We start from the raw sequence: 24,018 nt of genomic DNA, 5'->3' as shown, positions 1-24,018 counted from the left end.
GCATCTTCTCCACTTTCTCCTGAATTACACATCATTCAGCCAGTGACAAGCTACACAAGCATTGGCTATTAGGTAGATGATCCCCAGTGCTGATACTCTGTTTTATAATCGGCTGATTGGTTTGTCTATTCTCCACACACAATTCGAAAGTATTTGGAAACTGATGCAGAATGGCTATCACTTGTTCCTCAGACAAGCCAGATCCTATCGGCAGTTTGATAACCACTTCCTCCCCTACATTGTGTGCAGTTCCATCAGAGCATACTTTTTTGCTGATGACACTGAGCTTCCCATCCGGCAATGGTTTGTCTCTATTTTTATGCATGTACCTTTAAGGATGAGTTGTGGCTCCTCATGACAATTAACAATCCAAAGATGTTGTTGACCATTTGTAACACTTATATTTGTTGCTGGTATGTAGGTTTCTTTTGTGAGCCTGAGTAGCTTTTCACAACTGACAAAAGATACACAATTTCAAATAACTTCCAGGAATTCAGCCAAGAAATACTTTCAGTGATCGCCGATATTTCGGCACAACACCCTGCCAGTTTCAAGGCAAACTGCAACAGACAGGCATGTACGTCACCTGTCTGTTGCAGTTTGCCTTGAAAATGGCAGGGTGTTCTCCTGACGAAATATCGGCAGTCACTGAAAGTGTTACCTGGCTGAATTCCCGAAAGTTATCTGAAAGTTGTATATGCCAGGAGAAACTCAGTTATACAGCTTATCTGAGCATGTATACTGATGAGTGAAACTTCTTTCTCTGAAGCAGCATACATGTTCAATATGTTCACAGTGGAATCATAAAGGAACGTTGTCCTCTGTCCTCCAAATGTCTGCTGTCCTGGAGGCTGCTAAACTTGGTGGAGGAAATCATATCTGTGTTTGTTGGATACTGGGCTGTTGTTTGATGGCTGCAGCGTAAGTCCAACATGCCGTAAACTGCTATATTTCTTTTCTTCTTTCGATGAATAACAGAGAGGCAAGGTCATTGTGATCTCCCACATCTGTCATAAGGAGCATGTTTGGGAGTCGGTCATACCTCTTCCGTCTGACTTTTATGTTGCATATCCTTGATATGCTGGCACCACTTGATGAATTCCTATGTCACTGTGAGATCATTTACCAGAAGAGTCTCCGACTCCTTTCACCAAGTGTGAGATTTTGTCAGCTTCTGCCGTGTGTGTACACAATTGTGAAACACAACTTCTCATCCTACCTGTCGCACTTGGCAACTCGGTCGAATCCTCTCTGAGATTTCATCGGGTTCTAGCCACTATCTACAGAAAACATTGATGAATGCCTGAAGTGCAGTTGAATTCTTGATGTTTTGAAATTCAGTGATCTTCTGAATACACAATCCTTAGGAATGATCAGCTGCTTCTATTCTGGTTCCTATCTATGTAGGCAACAGTTTTTACATAGCCTAATTGGAGCCATGGTTATGTAGATGTTTTGAAGTACCTGACATCTCCACCACACAATGTCACATCATTAACAACAATCAAAACCAAATCTGGAAGCAGGGTTGTAAATTAGGTAAATCAAGTAACACTGAAAGCAAGTTTATTAGGAACACCAACATACAGTTGGAAGACAGCTGACCTCCTAGACCAGAATATATACGCGGACAAGGAAAAAAAAAGTTCTGAATCTTTCCCAAATTTCCCAGTTTTGAGCAAATGTGCACTTAGTGCTCACTTTGAAGTGGAATTGTTGATGTTTTCTCTGAAGCAGGTTCCAAAGTTTCTTCCTGTCTGACCTACATATTGTATGTAGCATTACAATCATCAAAAGTGATACTATAAATCCCTGATGGCTTAAATTTATCTCATGTTGCAGTTTCCTTATGCCCGAGTTTTTGGTCATTATTCTTTGGGATGTAAAAAGCCGGAATTATATCCTTTGCAGTCTCACATTTTCCGATTCTGTTGGAAATATTACCGTAGAGTAAGTCAGCATTAAACACGCATTTGTGTGAAACTGGCCACGGTACCACCAACATCCAAAAGATTATACAGGTTATATGACGAAAGAAAAGGAAATACCCTTAATATTTAAGAAAGATTTACCATGCTCTAAAAAAATTCCCTGGTTCTACCTTAAAATGCGGAGACAGAGCTGTAACACAAGGGTCTTCTGGAAAATTTTGACTGTTTAAACAGATAGGTTCATTATTTTCCTATCACAAGTCTATAGTTTATTCTATGAGGTTTCAAGATTGCAGCCTGAGCATGTCACATCCTTGCCACAATAATTCAGCTGGCAGCCATTAAGCCATCTTCAGATGAGTGTCCACCGCTGGAGACTGCTAGTTCACAGTTTTGGTTTTATAGCAAAAATTGGCATGGAAAGGAACGCGCATCGGCGGCCATCGCAGGAGTGTCCTCTATCAAAATTTGTGCCCTCTGCAAATACTGTTCCACCTGTGGCATGCAGGTGCATGCATAAAGGTGAAACTACATACCCACCCTCTGTCAGAATGTGCACTTGTGTCGCTAAATACAAACATCAGATGTCAACAGACGTGTCATTATGAATAAACTGTTTTCTCTCAGAAGAAATTAAAGAGATCACCAGGTCCCAAACAATGTCCAGTTGAAATCTACCATCACAATTTATCATATTTTGTGCTAGATTCTTTAATTACTTAATCCCAAAAGGGTCTCGCTGGGGCCACGGTTTTTGTGGCAGAATAATCCATAGCCGTACCTTTCGTGTACTGTGCATATCATCAGACCTACCTACGCTGTGCCACACTGCCAAGGAATTTTGTAAATCCCAGCCTTCTACAGACCCAGATCATCCTTTACCGAACTGAGAAGGGCACTAATCTTCACCAGTGACCGGAAGATTACTTTAACTTAATGTCTCCTTAGGATTCTGGCTATGTTAGATGAAAGGTTGCTGACATACAGAAGGAACGCCCTGGACTTGAACAGCACCTTATCTTCTTCTTGTGGGTGGTCACGTTTCTTTAGTTTCACAAACTAGCCCTTCGCATTTGTTCACAATATGGTATTGTAATTGAGAAAGAGGGAATTTGTATTACCACTCGGGCTTTATTAATATTTTACACTTTTAACCAGCCACTTTCAGTATTTTATAAACTGTATTTGTGAAAGAGGTAATTTATATTATTACTCTGGTTTTATTAATATTTGCATTTTAATTTTCCTCCTTTAGGATTTTTATAAATGGGACGCATCCTTATTACACTTTTTTAAGTAGCTTCCCCCCCCCCACCCCCCCTCCCCTCAATTGATACCCTCTATAGCATCGGTTTTGTTCACATCACCTTTGATACCACCGGTAAACATCTTTCCCATTGCACAGCAGTCAGTACTGCCTTGCCTGCTGTCACTCAACCACCTTTTCGATTGTAGCACATCAAGTCTCTTCTCGTTTACTGGGTTCGCACTTTGATATTGTCTCAATGCATTACTAGTTTTTATCCAGATTTTATTTTTATAGGGTCTGCTAACCCTTTTGTTTTAAATAAGAACTCCTGGTTTTCGCACACTATTTACAACATGACATGAATGATTAGGAGTGGCTCTAAGGCAGTTACCTTTCGGCAGTGACCTATTAAAAATAATTTTTGTGAGTATTCTTCAAGCACAGCTCCATAATACTACTTACCACTATCCTTTTGTTCTTTACACCATTGAGGAGTCTTCACAAAAGAATTTTCCCTCATTATTTGTACAGATCACCTAAGGATGCATCTTCTAGTGATATGAAACTGGTTGTGACCTAATAAAAAAGTATTCTATAGCCAATGTGGATTATTTCTTTCAAAATGTGGAAGTTCGGCTGTGGTAGCCAGCAATTTAAAATAAAACAACATGTTTTGCAAAGATCTTCAATTCGCAGCAACATGTACACTGTGTATTTTATTGTTACGAAAGTATAAATACAAATTACACCAAATACAACACATTAGTTTCCAAAGCATTATAATCAAGATTGCGATGCGTTTTTGTCAGCCCATCACAGCTCACATCACGTATCTTGCCAGCCAATGACAGCAGATATTAAGAGCATACAACACGTGATGTAGTCAGCCAACAGCAACAGCACTGTTAAGTAGCACAAACACACAAACAGAAAAAGTTAATAGTTTGAATTAATACATGTATAGTATAGCAACAAGCAAAGCTAACATATCACATATAATATTGGTCCCTTTTTGTGTGTGTTACCCTTTATGATATATCAAACATAAATGTGCCAGTAAAATTTTAAATATGTCTGGTCTGCTGGCGCCAAAATTTTTCTAAGTGGCTGGTCCCCAAAGTGTTAAGTTCTGAATGAGAGTCAAACACTGCACAATTTAACAAATCCGTTGTACATTCTCACATGTAACATAATTCATCTTGTATAAAAGGAAATTTACTTTGAAAGTAACACTTCTCAAACAACCATTCGCAATATTTTCCTGCAACCTATTAGAAACAGGTTGGCTTGAGTAGTTGCGAGACAGTGGCAGAAAACAGGCGTTACTATGTGTGCACAGCTATAACAATGTAGGAAGCCCATCCTCAGTGTTTTCTCTGCTCATATGCCTTTCTGTTTGGAATTTCGTGTATAGTGGCGGATCACATGACCAAGTGCAGCACTGCGGCATGTAGTTTGGAGGGGACATGCGGAGTTATTGCACTTAGGGCAATTGTATTATCATATCCTACCCAGATAAAGAATGCAAAATAAGGAAGCATTATTTTGCATAATACTCATTTCAAAACTAGACTTTACAACTCAGAGTACCCTAATATTTCGCTATGTGGTGATTTGAATATAGATTTTTTTCTTTATCCATTCTCTGCAATAATGTTATTTAGCGTTTCCAATAAGGTTTACATCCACACAGTACTGCAACAAGCTTGTAAGAAGGGATCCAAATTTATTGGAAAAATAAAAAGAACAGTTATTTGAATATACCAGAACTAAGTATAATAAATTTTTCATGACTTTTTCAAATGCCATAAAAAATTAAGAAGGTAATCTGTGAATCCAAGAAAGTGTATAACTGGCAGTTTATATTCTACACCAGGAGTAAATATAAAGTTTTGTTGGGAGTTACAATGATAAAACACAGTGTGCTACCAGCTTCTAATTTACTGAAGAATTGTGTTGTGTAAAATTAAAACATAAACAACACAAATTAAGAAATAACATTAAGCCCAGAAGACATAACAGACTAGTGTTGAAACATGTCTTGTGATTGAAAAACATTGTGTTTCACGGAAGGCAGATGTGTAAAATTCTGCTGAAGCTGTCAACATATTTGAAGAGAAACATTTTATTCAATACTACTGATCAAATTTGCTGCTTAGTCATCTTCCAGTGAAGATTTACGTACATTCATATGTATATACTATTAACAAATCTTACATTATGTCATAAAAGAAACAGGACATCAGCGCACTTCAAGAGCAATGGAATCTCAAAAACCATACTGAACTGTGTAATTTGGTTTAAATTGCACATTCATGTACCCAGATTCACACTGATATAGGCACTTATGTGGTACTGAGCATCTCAGCACGGTTTTCGGGATGCCAGTTGTCTTTGAGAACCAGTACTGTATCATTTCATAGTTGGTTCTTTATTATAGCATTAGGTCATAGGTGCCAGAGGATGAAAATGTGAACTTGACATTCAGAGAACAGTTGAAACTAGCCAATAGTGTGGAACGAAACACTGTTTCAAATAAATTGGCTGCCTCTGCAGAAAATGTCAATAAAAGCCAAATTTCTTTAGCAAACCAACAAAAAAACTTGACTGTTCTGCAAGACAACTAACGCCTAATTGCCGTTTATGTGGAAATAAAATTGTTGCAACTGCAACCGGAACAGTCATGGGGTTGAATTGATGGAAAGCGTGGCGGGACCCGCGGAGCGGCCCACGAACAACAACACAACAGGAGAGGACGGACACAACCAATGAAGGACAGAACGAACAACAACAAAAGCGAAACAACGGAGTCACAAGGAAACCTAACAACCACGTTCACTCGTACACAGAACAAAAAAGGAAGTAAGCTGTCTAATGCGAGGTGATGGGTCCATAGACGTACGCAAGATTAGACTGGCTGGCTGAGCGAGAGGCAGGCGCTTAAGTACTTTATCGGGGGCGCCGCTATTGGCCACTGGAACCACGTGTTCCACTGTGGCGCCCTCACACTAAATGCGGGCCAGGAGGCATGCGCCGCCACAGCTTACAGCGCGGTGGTGCAGAGTCCTCTGGGGGTCTTCGACGTCCATGATGTCTGGCGGGGATTCAAATTTCGCGGCACGCGGTACCAGAAAAATGAAATCAGAAAACTGAAACTAATAACATATTTTAGTCTTCCATGATTATGTGACTGTATTTTAATTCACTTGATAGCTCCCAGCCACAGAAATATGTTTTGTTTACAATTGACATGAGAGCTGCAAATGACAAGAAAACAGCCCAATCATGAAACATAAACATGGGTGACATGGAGAGTACCCCCTCACTACAACCCAGACTACTCTGCGCATGTGCGAATCTGTAGTGGAGGCTGCTGCCTCTGTAGGTAGAGCGATGCATTAAGGTGCTGTAATCACAAGTTACAGACAAATAACAGCAATCAGACGACCATTCAGTCACACACATGTCGCAAAGTAACAGAGTATCTAAATCAGATAAGAGCATTGTAAGAGACAAACACAAGTGAGTTCTGGTAACACATGGTTGCACATCAGTTATATCTTAATCACTTTCAGTATCTTTTGTGTAGTCACTAGAACTGCTGTCAGAATTTAATGAAATAGTAAGTTGTTCTATGTTATTATCCATGACATTAATTTTCCCATCCTTTCATGATTACTTCCTTCATGTGTCTTACACCATTATGCCAATCTGATGATGTTCGGCTTGTAGTATCATTTGTCAAGCTCTCCATTTCCACCAGCACACATTTTTTGTTGTTCCTTTCCACATAACACTTATGTTGTACCCATATGAGCACAACTAAATTGACATGGCAGTGATATGATGGCAATCTGAGGATACTACAGCCACATTTTTTGGCTAGTTCATCTACAATATAGAGATTACAGAGGTAAAGATGGTTTGTTCTGAGCCATGAAAAACTAGTTATTCACCCTTTCTACAGTTGTCTGGTATAGGAATGTTTGTTCTGTTGTAGCCAGTCAATAATGTCATGTTTTCTGGAAGTAACTGTAGGTGCCTTATCAATAATAGTTGAATGATAACAATTATTGAATGTTTGTTCATGTTTTTGATGGCTTTTGATATAAACAAAAGTTACACAATGATTCGTATATTCCAATTCTGTAAGCCTTTAGAAGAGAAAAATCTTCCAAAAACTGAACCCAAGGTAGTTTTTTACATTCATGGATGAAGAAATAAAACAACAAAACAGTTTATTACATTGATAAAAGTATTATGCAACCTAAGATGAGCGCTATTAATTTTATGACTGCATTACTACAGGAACATAAGTTTTCTTAAGAAAAATAAAAGCAATCTTGAAAAAAACGGTTTAATGTATTGAACCTGCAACATTTCCATTAATGGATCAGTGCTTTGTTTATATGCTAATGTGTCACACAGATAATTTCATTTCATTTCATTACTGTGCGATAACTATCTGAATAATTGTACTTGAGGACAATATTATGGAAATGGAAGAGGATGTAGATGAAGATGAAGATGAAATGGGAGATACGATACTGCGTGAAGAGTTTGACAGAGCACTGAAAGACCCGAGTCGAAACAAGGCCCCCGGAGTATACAACATTCCATTAGAACTACTGACGGCCTTGGGAGAGCCAGTCCCGACAAAACTCTACCATCTGGTGAGTAAGATATATGAAACAGGCGAAATACCCTCAGACTTCAAGAAGAATATAATAATTCCAATCCCAAAGAAAGCAGGTGTTGACAGATGTGAAAATTACCGAACTATCAGTTTAATAAGTCACAGCTGCAAAATAATAACGCGAATTCTTTACAGACGAATGGAAAAACTAGAAGCTGACCTCGGGGAAGATCAGTTTGGATTCCGTAGAAATGTTGGAACACGTGAGGCAGTACTGACCCTACGACTTATCTTAGAAGCTAGATTAAGGAAGGGCAAACCTACGTTTCTAGCATTTGTAGACTTAGAGAAAGCTTTTGATAATGTTGACTGGAATACTCTTTTTCAAATTCTGAAGGCGGCAGCGGTAAAATACAGGGAGCGAAAGGCTATTTACAATTTGTACAGAAACCAGATGGCAGTTATAAAAGTCGAGGGACATGAAAGGGAAGCAGTGGTGGGGAAGGGAGTGAGACAGGGTTGTAGTCTCTCCCCGATGTTATTCAATCTGTATATTGAGCCAGCAGTGAAGGAAACAAAAGAAAAATTCGGAGTAGGTATTAAAATCCATGGAGAAGAAATAAAAACTTTGAGGTTCGCCGATGACATTGTAATTCTGTCAGAAACAGCAAAGGACTTGGAAGAGCAGTTGAACGGAATGGATAGTGTCTTGAAAGGAGGATATAAGATGAACATCAACAAAAACAAAACATGATAATGGAATGTAGTCGAATTAAGTCGGGTGATGCTGACGGAATTAGATTAGGAAATGAGACACTTAAAGTAGTAAAGGAATTTTGCTATTTGGGGAGCAAAATAACTGATGATGGTCGGAGTAGAGAGGATATAAAATGTAGACTGGCAATGGCAAGGAAAGCATTTCTGAAGAAGAGAAATTTGTTAACATCGAGTATAGATTTAAGTGTCAGGAAGTCATTTTTGAAAGTATTTGTATGGAGTGTAGCCATGTATGGAAGTGAAACGTGGACGATAAATAGTTTGGACAAGAAGAGAATAGAAGCTTTTGAAATGTGGTGCTACAGAAGAATGCTAAAGATTAGATGGGTAGATCACATAACTAATGAGGAAGTATTGAATAGGATTGGTGAGAAGAGAAGTTTGTGGCAGAACTTGACTAGAAGAAGGGATCGGTTGGTAGGACATGTTCTGAGGCATCAATGGATCACCAATTTAGTATTGGAGGGCAGCGTGGAGGGTAAAAATCGTAGAGGGAGACCAAGAGATGAATACACTAAGCAGATTCAGAAGGATGTAGGTTGCGGTAGGTACTGGGAGATGAAGAAGCTTGCACGGGATAGAGTAACATGGAGAGCTGCATCAAACCAGTCTCAGGACTGAAGACCACAACAACAACAACAACAACAACAACAACAACAACTGTGCACTGTAGCTGTAATGACAACTTATATTGTGGATGTGACCGATATGGTTAATTTCATAAGAAATAGAAACACAGCACATGAATTTGGCATAGTGAACAGAGAGAATTTTGACTGTGGCACACTGGGGGGTACTGTCAGTATATCAATTATATTTCCTTCACACTGAATTTAGATACAACTCTCCTTCCACCCTTGAAAACAATTTCGGTATGATGGCTGCATATCGCATATAGTAATATACGCCCTTAAAATCCACTGAACGTAAAGTGACAAAATTTTTCATTGCAAGCTCTCCAAATTAAGTGCTGCAGGTTTCTTAATTTCAAAACATCATAATAACAATTACCTCTAAAGGCAAGCCATGATGTCAGACTATAAGATATGAAAGAATCCCCACTTTTAACCAAATATTTTATTTATGATCATGTGATACAGATCATGAATATGACAGTTTTCCTTTCAATATTTTTGTACGGAAACTAAATTGTTTACCAAACACAAACTTTAGCAGCAGATGTAATTCTGCCTTATTTGCATACCAATATCTTTATAGTGGTACAATGCAAAAACTACTGTATATTGGGCACTCCTTTGCCTCCCCTCCATCCTTTGCAGCATGCTATGCATGGCCCACTCCCAAGTCTCATACTGCGTCACCTGGTACAGCTTGTGCCCTCAGAACTCGCAACACAACAAACACATGGCGCCAGAATATCATCTGCAGTTGGCTAACACCAAGCCCGTACCACTTGACTCACTGAAATGTCAATCACAAAGCAATTCTAATCACAGTATAAATAAGAAATAATTGCAGGTGGCTGGGTTTGAACTGGCGTACTACAACATGCCAGCCAGCAGCAATTATTGATACGTCACATTGCATTTAGACAGCTTGTGTCAATCAGTATCTGTCAAGAATCTCTTAGGCAGAAGTTAGTGACTGGAAAACATGCAGAACACACTTGTTTGCAAAAAGAGTAAGTGGATGCACCAAATTGCAGACAAATTGCACCAATGCCTTTTTATTTCAGGATCACCAAGCACATTCTAAGCTCAAACTTTATGACGTTCCCAGAGGAGATGAGGCTTCTCTCAAGCAATCAGCATAGCTTCATAAAGATGAACACATGTGAAATACATCTTGCACTGCAGCACTAATCCACAGTTACTTGAGTCCTATCAAAGGTATAAAAAAATACACAAGAGGGTATTGCTTGCGGTGAAAAAAATCACTCAATGACAAATTAATATATAATGCAGAAAATAAATACAAAGTGCTGTAGGGTGTCCTCTCCATTAATGGCCAGCCTATTCGTGATGGTCGAATTTATCCGCATTTCTTTAATTTTGCGAACATTTACCTTGAGGCCTGCAACTTCTGTCTCTCTCTGTAACCTGGCCAGTTTCTCTTCGATGTCTTGATATCATTGTGCCATTAAGCAAATGTCGTCTGCGAAATCTAGATCTTCGAGCCTATCCCACATCCCCCATTGTACACCTCTCTTCTGTTCCCCCATCACTCGCTTCATCACATGGTCCAATATCAAAAGAAACAGTGTTGGTGAAAGAATACATCCTTGTCGTACTCCCGAATTAACTTGGAAATGCTTTGATGGTTCTCCATTATGTAGTACTTGGCATTCACAGTCTTCATACATTTCCTTGATGATGTTAATAATCTTTGTTGGAATGCCATATTTTGCAAGAGTATCCCACATGACTCTTCGACTGACAGAGTCGAAAGCCTTTTCAAAGTCAATGAAGGTAAGGTAGAGGGTGTGTTGCCACTCCACACTTTGTTCCAGAATAATTCTGAGAGTATTGATAAGGTCCACACAGCTTCGATGTTTTCTAAAACCTGCCTGCTCTCTCCTTAGTTGTGCTTCCACAGAATCCTTAATGCGGTTTAAACTGATCCTCGAAAGTACCTTACTCGGTACTGACAATAGGGTAATGCCCCGCCAGTTGTTGCAGTTAGTAACATCTCCTTTTTTGGGTATTTTCACGATAATACCTCATTTCCAATCTGTTGGCAGTTTTTCCTCTCTCCATATCTTCTCTAAGAGGATGTGCAATAACTCGACAGTGGTGTCCAAGTCTGTTTTCAGCATCTCAGATGTTATATTATCTGGTCCTGGTGCCTTCCCATTCTTGATCTGCTTCAGTGCTATCCGAATTTCTGCTTTCGTGGGTGCATTTACACCAATGTTGGGACTAGGATCATTGTATTTCATTTGTTCTTGTTCTTTTACCTCCCCACTGAAGTCTCTATTTAGAACTTCTTTAAAGTGTTCCTTCCACCTACGTGATTGTTCTTCATGTGTAGTTAGTATCTCCCCTTTCTTATTCCTTACTGGTCGGTTCCTCTGGAAGCTTTTCTTTGAGAGCATCTTAGTGATATCATATAGTTAATGGAGAGGACGTAGAACAGGTCCAATCTTTCCTCTATCTCTGAAGTATAGTCACGACTACAGGAGGCACTGAGGACATCGTCTGTAGTCACATCCGCAAAAAAATGGTGCATTTGTACAACTGTATCCTGTCTGGAGAAATAGGAACATCTCAAAGAAGACCAAACTCTGGCTTTTCAATAGCAATGTGAAGGCTGTTCTGTTGTATGGTTATGAAACTTGGAAGGTGAGTAACCATGTCAAACACCAGCTCCAAGTTTTTATAAAATCACTGTCTCCAGTGTATTTTAAATGTGAGATGGCCAGATATAATGACAAATGAAGATCTTTGGAGGGAAACAAATCAGCAACCAGTCGATATATTAATCAAAGAAAGAAAATGGAACTGGATTGGGAATACAATGAGGAAACCAGATGGAGTTACTGAAAGGATGGCTTTGGATTGGAACCCTCAAGGAGGTAGAAAACGTGGTTGTCCCAAACAGACGTGGAAAAGGACGATCGAGAGCAGAGGATAGGAAAATCTGGAGTGAAGTGAAGGGCCTTGCTAGAAATCGTACCAGGTGGAGAAATTTCGTCACAGCCCTATGTTCCAGAGGGAACGACAGGAACTAAGCAAGCTGTAGGATGTCATAAAAAAGGAAACTGGAAAGGAAGACACAGGTATAATAACATACAAATAAAGGATGGGGTAGGATAATGGAAAGTTCTCCGGCATTAGAGAATTTTGTAAATGATTATTTCTCTGGTATTGCAGAGAACCTGAAGCAAAATCTTCCTAAAACATATGCAGCACCCGCAATTACTTACACAGCAAGCACAATGATGATGATTTCCACAACAGAGCTAAAAGTCAGGAAAACAGTATAACAATTAAAAAATAAATCACCAAGAATAGATGAGGTTCCAGTCTCTGTTCTCAGGGAATGGACTGATACCATACAAGCCCCATTAATAAGCATAATAAATGAATCCTTCGGTTCATATGTTTACCCAGAGTACCTAAACGATGCACAAGTGGTGCCTTTACTAAAGAAAGGTAATTCAGAAAGCACTGAAAACTACTGGCCAGTTTCAATGCTGTCATCATTCTCAAAAATAATTGAAGCAATCATGAAAGAGACACTCATGAATTACATGAGTAACACTTTGACTGCTGAGAATAAGTTAGCTCCCATGCTTCCCCACTCCCCAGCTGCTGAGGACGTATTTAAACACTATCGACGAGTTTACACGACCCATCCTACCAAAATTTTACTGCTGCAGATGAGTTACTTCTGTCTCAGCGAAAGAAAAAAAAAAGTTTCAAGTGTTAATCATACAACATACAGGACTATTTGGGCACTGTCACTTGCAAAAAAATCTCATTTCGATAGCTTTAACTGTTTATGAAATATGAAGATTGTTATTCCCAATGTACACGTCCAACCATCTGGCAGATACAAACACAAATAGCTCTAGAAAGAAATGCGACATCGTTCTCCACTCAATTTTAAATAAAATTTCGATATCTTTTCTACATTTCATACACTGTGATATATGAGCTAAAATAAACCATATGCAGAGTTTACACAATGCATTTTCACCTCTACAAACCCTTTAAAATGTCATGCACTGTTTTACTTAATTTGATGCAGCACAGTAACTATGACGAATAATGAAAGGAAAGTCAGTCCTTTATCGAGAATATATCTGAATGTAAGATGAACAAAAATCTAATTTTTTCACGGAATAGTTTTCTTAAAAATCTGATGATAATATTTCATATCTCTCAGCACAGCTAGCAGCATTTAGTAAGCAGTACAGTGACAACAAAGCCATGCTCAGTATGGAATTCAGAGAGCACATCGATAGCAGTGAAAGGTTAACAAAGCATAAATTACTTTCAGAAGTGGCAGAAGTACAATATCAGCCATTGCAGAGTTTGCAAGAGAGGTACTTGAAGCTCATGATAGGGATAATTGTGTTACATGCATTTTCTTAGACTTGTCCAAAGCTTTTGACACCGTTTATCATAATACATTATTGAGCAAGCTATAACCTTTAGGTATAAGAGGAACAGCAGATGAATGGACTTTGAAAACAGGGTGGCAGATTGTTCACATGTCTGCTGCTGATAAATTTTTAGTAAAACAACTGTCAGACAAGAAACACATAAACACAGGTGTTCCTCAGGGTAGCATATTGGGTCCAATTCTTTAGCAACTTGCTGAGCAGGGCTCAAAAATGCCAAGAGATGAATGGTGGTCACTTTTAACATCTGCCACAATCTGGTTAGTACCGCAGGTTACTACTGAATTTCCTTTCCTCTGCTGTGTTACTTTGTACCCTGGTAGCATAAGACATGGAGGAAACGTTCTCTTTGCTGATGACAGCAATATCATAATTACTGATAAAATATTAGAAGTCCTATTACAGAACGTAAATGAAACGCTCAAAGGTGTTTACAACTGGACGATATGTAATAAATTAACAAGAAACACAAAGAAAATAAACAGTATACATTTCAGCATAAAGAGAAGAAGCAACTCTATCACATTACACATAAATGATAAATCTAAGAGTGTGTAGCAAACGCCAAGTTTTTGGGGATGAACATTGATTGTCAGCTAACATTGAGTGAACCAACAAAGATACTGGAAAAAAAGAATGTCCTGTGTAAATTGAAGCTGGAATGGGAAGAAAGGAAATGAAAAGGAAGGGGAGGGGTTATTAATGTAAGCTGCATCGTGACATTATGCGGGTAAGTGAACAGACATCACACATTGATTCACCTAGATGGGCAATGGAGCCACATCCTTTATTGTGGATGCACAAGAACATACGACCTTCTGTGGAAATCTCAGAGTAGCGAGCATGGAAGAAATTGACAAGTGAAAATGTGCATTGACCAGGACTCAAACCTGGATCACCTGCTTACTACACAGGAGCGTTAACAACTGTGTCACCCAAGACACAGTGTTCATCGCAACTGCACAGACTATTTTGGCACGCCTCACAGCCGACTCACAGTCTCACCAAACTCTACCTATCAGCAGTCCCTGTCAATTTCCTCCATGCTCAGTACTCCGAGAATTCCACAGAAGGTCGGACGTACTTGTGCATCTGCACTAAAGAAATCAATGTGTGATGTCTGTTCACAGAATTCATTCGCGTGTATGGGCATTGGATCCACCTGAGAGTAGCAAGCATGGAGGAAATGGACAGGGACTGTGGATAGGTGATGATCGGTGGAAATATGGGTTGGCCATGAGGCGTGCCGAAATAGTCCATGCTGTTGTGATGAACACTGTATCCTGGGTGGCGCAGTGGTTGTTGCACTTGCTTAGTAAGCACGAGATCCCATATTCAAATCCCGGTCCAGTACACATTTTCACTTGTTGCTGCTGATTCCGCATAATATCCAAATGCAGCTGACATCAGTAAGCCCTTCCCTTCCCTCCCCCTCCCCCCCCCCCTCCACCTTCAATTTACATATAATGTGTCACAGCAGTGGATTCTGCATGGTGTCCATTCTTTAAGACATGTCCAAAAGAATAGATACCAGGGATTCATATAAAAAATAATGTCATCAGCATGCTATGCTCTCAGAGTGTTAGCATCATTTTGTAACAGTCAATGTGTTGTGATTACATAATGTGCCTACATACACTCTGTTTTAGTTATGGTATTCTTTTCTGGGAATTTGAGGCAAAAAAAAACATGGACAGGGCTTATAAAATGCAGGACAAGGCCATAAGAATAACAACTGGAAATAGTAGTTGGACTCATTCTAAAGAGCTACTTAAAAAACTGGGCATCCTTATTGCATCAAGTGGGCCATATCAGAGAAGATTACTAAATATTACACTAATAGTTTTATACAAAATCATGGAATAAGAGCCAGTTTGCAGTTACATTCACCCAAGAAAAAAAAATCAGAACAGCATTTTATATCAGGGAATAAAATTGTATAACAAATTACCCGAGGAAATGAAAAAGATTGCTAAAATTCATTTGTTTAGAAACACAGATAAAATGTTCTTCACAAGTAATGCACATTACACAGTTAAAGATTACTTAGAGGACCCACAGTAGTGGATAGTAATTGAAAGGGGATAACACAGCAACTTGACACAATTCAATACAATATTACTGTTTACTGCTTTCACAAGGGTTATGTGTCAAGATGTATAAAGCATGATAGCAATGTCTGTTGGCTTAGTTTTTCGGGTCGACAGCAGTACAGAGTTGAGAAGAGTCCGGAACTGAGTCAAGGGGCACAGCACCATCTTCTCAACCCAGGAGTCATTAGTGGGTGTCTTACTGAGTGTGCCCATCAGGAGTGGAACTATATTTTACATAGCAAGTGACAGGAAACAGCCCAGGAGTCATCAGTGGGTGTTCTCAATGTATGGGTAGTAAACAAGGAAACAACATTTTATGTTGCAAGTTGCCTGAAACAATGTGTGTGTAGATGAAGAAACATTGGGTAATAGAGAATTACCAAATGCAGCAGTGCAGCTGTGAGGATATTGCTCTCACATTTGGGGGATGAAGCTGCTCTGTCCGCCCATCCTGATTTAGGCTTTCTGTGGTTTTCCTAGATTGCTAAGGTAAGTACCAGGATGGTTTTTTAATCAAGGCCATGGCCAACCACCTGCCCTATCCCCACAGGCTACCTGCCCTATCCTCTTAAAGCATGGTATGTATGCCATGTGTTATATTTCGGCTCACTGATTAGCATTCTATTACGTTGACAAATCCTGAATAACAGTGAGATGGTCCTTGGATGAATAAAGATAAATAAAATAAATAACTTCATATATGCTATCTTGTCAAAGAAACAGTAAGAATATTTTTGAAGATATATGATTGTCTTGTTGAATTTTTGACTAATAGAACTCGGTATGCTACCAGCACCCTTTTCACTGGTCCTCTCTTATGGTATTTTGCGGGAGAGCAGCCATCGCATGTATCCATGACTGCACCACTTCTGCACTTACTCCCTGGTTCCAACCTGGAACATCCTCATGCCAGCTTCTGCCACAGAGGCCATGGATGGTTCAACAGTCGCCCCAGTGCCCACATTGGTGGACCGCCCTTTCTCCAAGGAGTAAGGGGTGCTAAAATCCTGTACATAACACTTCAATACACGCAACACCACAACGTCACTGGTACTCTATACTTCACATATTCTGCCAACGGCATCTGCGCAGGCTGGCCACCAGAGGCAGTGGGTTACATATCTCGGCCACATGGCACGGCATCCACCACACCATCTACCGGAGCCCTCCACTTTATAAGAGCAGTGCAGCAGGCACTCGCTCTCATATTGTGTTCTCCCTTATTCTCAGCAACTGCTTGTATCAATACCTGGATTGTTTTTATGTTTGTGTCTATGTTGTCACCTGCTGCTCGCCGGTACGTGGGCTAAGAATAAATTTTGGTTCACCATGGCTGTCCTATTGTTTGTGTCTTACATTATGTCAATGCCCATAATGAAGAGAAAGAACAGTATTACATTATAACAGTAATGGTGAAGATACAGAGAATATCACAATCTTTAAATATTTAGGGGTAATGCTAAGAAACATTGTGATTTGGGACAAACATAGTGAATGAGAATGGAATACTTAAATTTGTTGGAAGGGAACTTGAAAAGTGCAATTAATCTATCAATTTAATCACTTACAACATACTAGTGTGACTGATTCTGGTGAACAGAATCTGTATCAAGCAAGACTGCAGACACCAAATGAATTCAGAGACACACCGTTAGGATTGTAACTGGTCCAAATAGTCCATGCAAAAGTGCAACAGATATTCTCGGGAACTTAGATGAGAATATTGGGAAGAAATCGGACATCATTTTTGTCAAACTCTGTTGGGTCAATTTATAGAATCTGAACTGAAGGAAGACTTCAACATTTTTGACATCACCTTATATCGGTCATATAGGGATCCTGAGTTTACGCAGGAGAGGTTAGATCATTTACAGAAGCAACAGATGATCATTTTCTCTTGCTTAATATACGAATGCAACAGAATAGAGGCATAACATCAGTCAATAGCCTGGAGATTTCTCACTGAGTCAGTTCATGTTAAAACACAGTCAAGGGAAGTCTGTTTAACAAAATGGAGGGTTCTGCTAATGGCTGTCACCTCTGCTATAACACACACTACATGTTCCTGGCACCTAATGGCTTTCCATACTGGCAAGAGATGTAAAAGCATATCCTGCTTGATTCACAGATTTAGAGCCGTTGGTGTAAAAGATGGTAGCACCTTCGAACTCTTTAAAAACTCTTATGTAACAATGTCAAAAGGTCATGGGGGCAACACAGACTTTAGGATCTTGGAAGAGATCAGTCCTAATCCATGGCCAAGTGCGTGAGAAAACACAAGGAGCACAGGCCAGGGAGGGAGACGGAGACCTTGCCATAGGGAAGCAAGGTGAATTCCAACTTGTACCCTCACCCAAGGCTGGGTGTCAGAAGGATGACACCCCTCGTACGCAAATAGAATGCGATACATGGGATTGCCAAGGAACTGTCAAATCCTGACTGCACAGGAGACCAAGAGCTGGTACCGTCGATTCTGAAGAGCGCAGATCCCCATTTCAGCAAGGAGACTGTCTACGAGACTACTCTACAGGAACTGCATATTTCTAACACACACAACTATGGATAAAGTTTACTTAGAATTATTATTAACTGCATTATTCCATATTACAGTTCATTCAAAGTAATTTTAACAACTATTTAGTAAATCAGAAAGTGTGGATGGAGTATCATTAAAATACTGTGAACAGTCCAGTTAATGCACAGTTGCCATTCACATAAAATGTTACTTTCCGTGCTGTACTGCAATCATTTATTACCTGTCCATTAGGTCTTGTAACACCTGGACACAGCGGGTTATTTGGATCATGTTCTGGAATTTCCTCTTCTTGAGGACGCTCAATTTGACCACTCCATGGGCGTTTCATGCGATGAGGTGACACAAGAACCCATTCATCTTTCAGTGGATTGTACCGTATGTGTTGGTGATCTGAAGCAAAATATAACACTACAGAAACTGAACTTAGTACAGTGTAATGCTTAATTACTGATTAAATCTAAATTTTTATGAAGACTGTCCAATGTTTTAAGAATAACTGATTCCTGGTCCACTGTTCCATATTCAAGGAAGATATGATAACAGTCAACACAATGATTACAAACTGCAACAATCTACAACTATTACAAGCAGGAATGATTCACTTAATTCATCCAATAAATTTTCTCTGAACAGTGTGGTTGAGATGGTACTTATAATTCTGTTAAACTGTATTTCTCCCTCATTAGCTAAAACTGATTTAAAGGAATGCTTTATTGGCACTATCTGACCAGCACAGTCAGAAAAAAAAAGACTCACATCTATTTCATGAAAGACAATAGTTGCAACTGTCTGCATAATTATTTGGTAGTTGCTGTTTGGAAACTGTTACCCTAAAAATGCCTACTGAAAATACTCGAAATAACAGAAATTGAGAACACCTCCAGTTACACTACATACTTCTGGGAATTGGTTGTAAAAGTAACTGTAGTGGACTGTTAAGGCAGCCAGTCCACAGTGAAGTAGCCGAAAGGGCACGCGTCAACTCACGCCGTCTGGCGTTAAGTCTGGAACAGGATACGTGATGAATGTGATAAAGAAAAGAACGTAGCTACTAGAACACTTAACTTTTATATCGTCCTTTGGTATACAGCATTCTTGATGATACAAGTGAGACTATCTTGAGATACATGCAATGGTACAAATGGCGCCTTGCTAGGTCGTAGCCATTAACTTCGCTGAAGGCTATTCTAACTGTCTCTCGGCAAATGAGAGAAAGGCTTCGTCAGTGTAGTCGCTAGCAACGTCGTCGTACAACTGGGGCGAGTGCTAGTACGTCTCTCTAGACCTGCCTTGTGGTGGCGCTCGGTCTGCGATCCTGACAGTGGCGACACGCGGGTCCGACATGTACTAATGGACCGCGGCCGATTTAAGCTACCACCTAGCAAGTGTGGTGTCTGGCGGTGACACCACAGTAACCTCTTACAAGACATTAGAATTTGAATGTATAAAGGGTGATACCTAAATTACACCCATCCTGTTGGGTGGCTCCTGAAGCTCTGGATTTACATGGACAGCAGGCCATTTCATCATGGAGTGTGTGTAGTATTCTCGGCTGTGAGCCCAGTGACTACCTCAGTTGTCAGGCAAGTTTGCCAACTCTTGCTGGTCCCTTCCCCTAATAATCACCACATAATCTTTTTAGAGAAGAGCTTTCCCAAGAGAGCCTATATCACACGAGACGTAGGTGAGCCCTGCACTTTAATTAGTTGCTTGGTATTCAAGACCTAGAGAATTTTATATGAAGTCAGGCATTCCCCCTCCATGAATATTCTCTAGCGGAAGGCTCTTCTTAGTCTTTTTAACCCCCTGATTACTTTTAATCTTGACTTACATTTTCTCCCCATCTTGTTTGTCTGTTTCTCAACTCCTTAGGTTGTCTACTAACTTTTGTCAACAGTACTGAAGGCACTGGAGATTTTTTTTGTTTTTGTTTTGGTTTAGGGTGCAAGAACAACTAGGGTCATATGGCCTGATACAAGGCGAAGAGTTCTGCTGTAAATACTGCGAAGTGTCCCAGAAGCCAAAACCGAAAAACATCAGTGCCAATGACAAAGGCACACCTTACACCATAGTCAGTCTGGGAACCATTAATGTACACAGAGGTATTATCACGAAGTTCCATGCTAAGGTCGTGAAACTGAAGGCGATAGAGTGAGGCTGGAGTAGTGTCCTTAGGAAGTGAATGAAGGCCAAGGTGAACAAGGGCTGTAGCACAAAGCTAAGGTGGTGAAGGGTTCACACCAATTGGGAAAGTGGCAGATACGTGAAGTTAAGTTTCCCGAGAAAGAGCCGAAAGCAGAACTCCACGAGGTAACAGAGAAGAGAGACGTGCCCCATACAGGTTGGTGATCAAAGAAGTCATCAAAGAAGAAGGCATATGACAGGTGGCCGTGCATGGCACACAAACGGCATGCATATTTGCTGGGGTGAAAGTCAAGGAAATGGATGCCACAATGGTGGACAGTATTGAGACAGCGTAAGAGGGACGGAAGTGCATAAACAAAACACTCATAGTCAAGTTTCAAACGAACAAGGGACCAGAACAAACAGAGAAGGGTGGTTCGATCTGCTCCCCAGAAGTACCACTGAGGACATGTAGGACACCAAGGGACACATGAAGTGAACCACCAGTTAAGACAAGCAGAAGGACCAAGAAAGTTTCCTATTGAGCATGGGCCCCAGGAATTTTGTAGTTTCAGTGAACGGAAGAACAACAGGCCCACGATGTAAAGATAGTGGAAGAAACCAACTGTGTCGCCAGAAATTCATACAAACAGTTTTGTCAGTGGAAAAACGAAAGCCACTGTCAATGCTCCATGAGTAAAGATGTTCGAGACATCGCCAAAGATGCCGCTCAATGAAACAGTTCTGTGGAGAACTGCAACATATGGAAAAATTGTCAACAAAAAGGGAGCCAGAGATGCCCGGCGGGAGACAGGCCATTATAAGGTCAATGGTGATAGCAAAGGGGACGATGATCAGGACGGAACCCTGAGGCAACCATTCTCCTGGATAAAGGTGTCTGACAAGGTAGAATCCACACATACCTTGAAAACTCTGTCTTAAAAATCCGTGAAGGAAACAGGGCATCTGTCAAAGGAAGCCCCATGTGTGAAGAGTACTAAGAATACTAGTCCTCCAGCAGGTATCATAGGTTTTCTCCAAAAAGAAAAAACTTGGCCACAGTCTGAGATTCTGCAGAAAACCATTCATGACATGGGTGGACAAAGTGGTGAGATTGTCAACTGCGGAATGGCATGCTCGAAATCCACACTGTGCAGTGGTTAGTAAATTGTGAGACTCGAGCCAGCATAACAGCCGGGCGTGAATCATATGTTCCATCACCTTCCAAACACAGCTCGTGAGAGAAGTGGGGCAGTAACTAGAAGGAAGGTGGGTCATTTCATATCAAATCATCCAGAAATTTTAAGAAATGACACCCTTGAAATTTTGGGTAGTGAAAGTTTATCTAGATATATTCACATTTCCAAAATTTAAATGTTGCAGGTCAACTACTTTTTCACTTATGATAAAAAGAAGTTGTATAGATTCAGGAATTCAAACTTTCATAGACGAGCTCCTTTATAATTTAAAAATGCAATAGTTCCTACAAGTTTTGTAGTGAAAGCTTGAATTTTTTTGAGTTTAAGAGGAAGGTTTATATTTTTATAGTCATGCTTCCTGTAATGAATATCCATCATCTACATATCAGAAAAAATTGTAAATAATTTCTTTTAAACAAAATCCATCCAGGGACATTTTAATTTTTTATGGTATTGCCCCCTCATTGATACATTTGAAAAATTTACAATATTATTAGAAATATTCCATTGTCACACAAAAAGAATCAGTTTGTAGAAATAATGGGAACTGTGAAAAACAATGTTATTGTAAAAGAAATATTGAAGTTGCTAATTCATGACTAACATGTCACCACTAAATTGCTGAGGCTGGCTACACTGGATTTTCATAGGAACAAAACATATCTGAGAACACTGTTTTATTGCCACTACATGTAATGCATCATCCAATCCCTTTGTTTTGAGTCATGTGTTCACTAACATGCAGTTCTGAGCTCTTGTACCAAGTTGTACCCAGAGTCAGTTATTGGTTAAAAATTCAATTGTTGCAGTTTTTAACTATTCATTCCATAACAAAAGTAAGTCCCTTAATGTTACAATAATAATGTGAAATACTTTTGTAATGAAACAATTGGATAGAATGATTTTTCATTAATTACTTTTTAGGTTACACCAGTCATCTTTTGAATTATTTATGACAAATATTGATTTTATGACTGAAGCAGTATGGAAAGTACAAGTAGGCAGTGTTCTCTTGGACAGTATCTGCAAGATATATGTGATAATTGCCTGACTTGTGTGAATGAACTGACCAGTGAAGAGCAAGAACTTTTATTATGGTGAAGCAACAGTCATTCATATTGTAATTTAAGTGTGTGTGTGTGTGTGTGTGTGTGTGTGTGTGTGTGTGTGTGTGTGTGTGTGTGTGTGTGTGTGTGTGTGTGTGTTTTAAACACAACGACAGGTACCTACGCAGATTCTCTCTACATAAGAAAATTTGCTGTGATGCCTTCAAGCATCATAAACGATCTGTTTCATCTGGATTGTGTGAAATTAGTTTAGAAAAGGCAGATACCTTCAAAATGAGAGGTTTTAGCGTTATTCCTGGGGAGAAAATGTGTCCAACCTGTATCAAACTTATTAATGAAAAACAAGCAAGTGACAACTCATCACCAGACTATATAAATGACAGTAATGTGAAGGTGCAGACTCCTGAAAAATCTGTGCTCAATACTAGCTTAAGAGTATCTCCTGCAAAGCTGCATTCAGTTGCTCAGCATAGTTTGTATGTAGCAGCCAAATGAAAATTGGAATCAGCAGCTGGGGCTCTGAAAACTAAAATTTCACATACATATCAAGTTGAGCTTGCTGCTGATGCAAGCACTATCCCTGACAGTGATCTAACAGAACTGGAAGAAAAGGCAAAACATCATGATGAACTCATGGACAAAATCAAACATAAAATTGAATATGCAAATAATCGTGAAAAAATTCAGTTACTTACTCTTGTGCTGCCAACCTGGTCTCGACAGGAAGCCACTTCCGAATGTCAGGTTTCTGAATATTTGGTACAACAAGCAAGAGCTCTTTTAATGGAGAAGGATATTTTATCGATGGCTGAGCAGAAAAGAGAAAAGACACTGCTACATGATACAGTGCAAAAAGTAAAGAGCTTTTATTTGGATGACGAAAACACAAGAATAATGCCTGGGAAAAAAGACAAAGTGAGCACCAGCAAAAATACCTAGGAACAAAAGCATCTTGTTTTAAGTAATTTAACTGAGCTGTATTCTCTCTATAAAAAAGTATCCTGAAAACAAAGTAGGATTCTCAAAATTCGCTTCTCTTCGACCAAAACAGTGTATACTTGCAGGATCATCAGGAACACATAACGTGTGTGTGTGCATTTACCACCAAAATTTTAAATTGCTTCTAAATTCCATTTCTATTAAAGAAACATACCAAGATCTAATTAAAATAACAACTTGTAATATAAATAACCAAGCCAGTATGCTTTGTCTGTGTGAAAAATGCCCCACCAGTTCATTGCTTCAAACCCACATAGAAAATTAAATAGAAGACTATGATCCTGATGAGATGGTTCAGTACAGTCAGTGGGTATCAAC

The 24,018-nt window shown here is 39.6% G+C and overlaps 1 protein-coding gene across 1 annotated transcript in view; it reads right to left on the bottom strand.

The window, feature by feature from the left end:
• The window catches only part of LOC126249537 (galactose-1-phosphate uridylyltransferase), a 170,020-nt gene that overhangs the window by 122,322 nt on the left and 23,680 nt on the right, over positions 1-24,018 (bottom strand). Inside the window, exon 3 of the mRNA XM_049951200.1 lies at positions 18,532-18,701. Within this exon, the coding sequence (XP_049807157.1) occupies positions 18,532-18,701 (170 nt within the window). The remainder of the gene's footprint in view (positions 1-18,531; positions 18,702-24,018) is intronic.

This window comes from Schistocerca nitens, chromosome 3 (genome assembly GCF_023898315.1).
Source record: "Schistocerca nitens isolate TAMUIC-IGC-003100 chromosome 3, iqSchNite1.1, whole genome shotgun sequence".
In the NCBI taxonomy this organism is placed as follows: Eukaryota; Metazoa; Arthropoda; class Insecta; order Orthoptera; family Acrididae; genus Schistocerca; species Schistocerca nitens.
The sequence above is the reverse complement of the archived record's forward strand: the minus strand, read 5'-3'. Positions and strand labels throughout refer to the sequence as shown.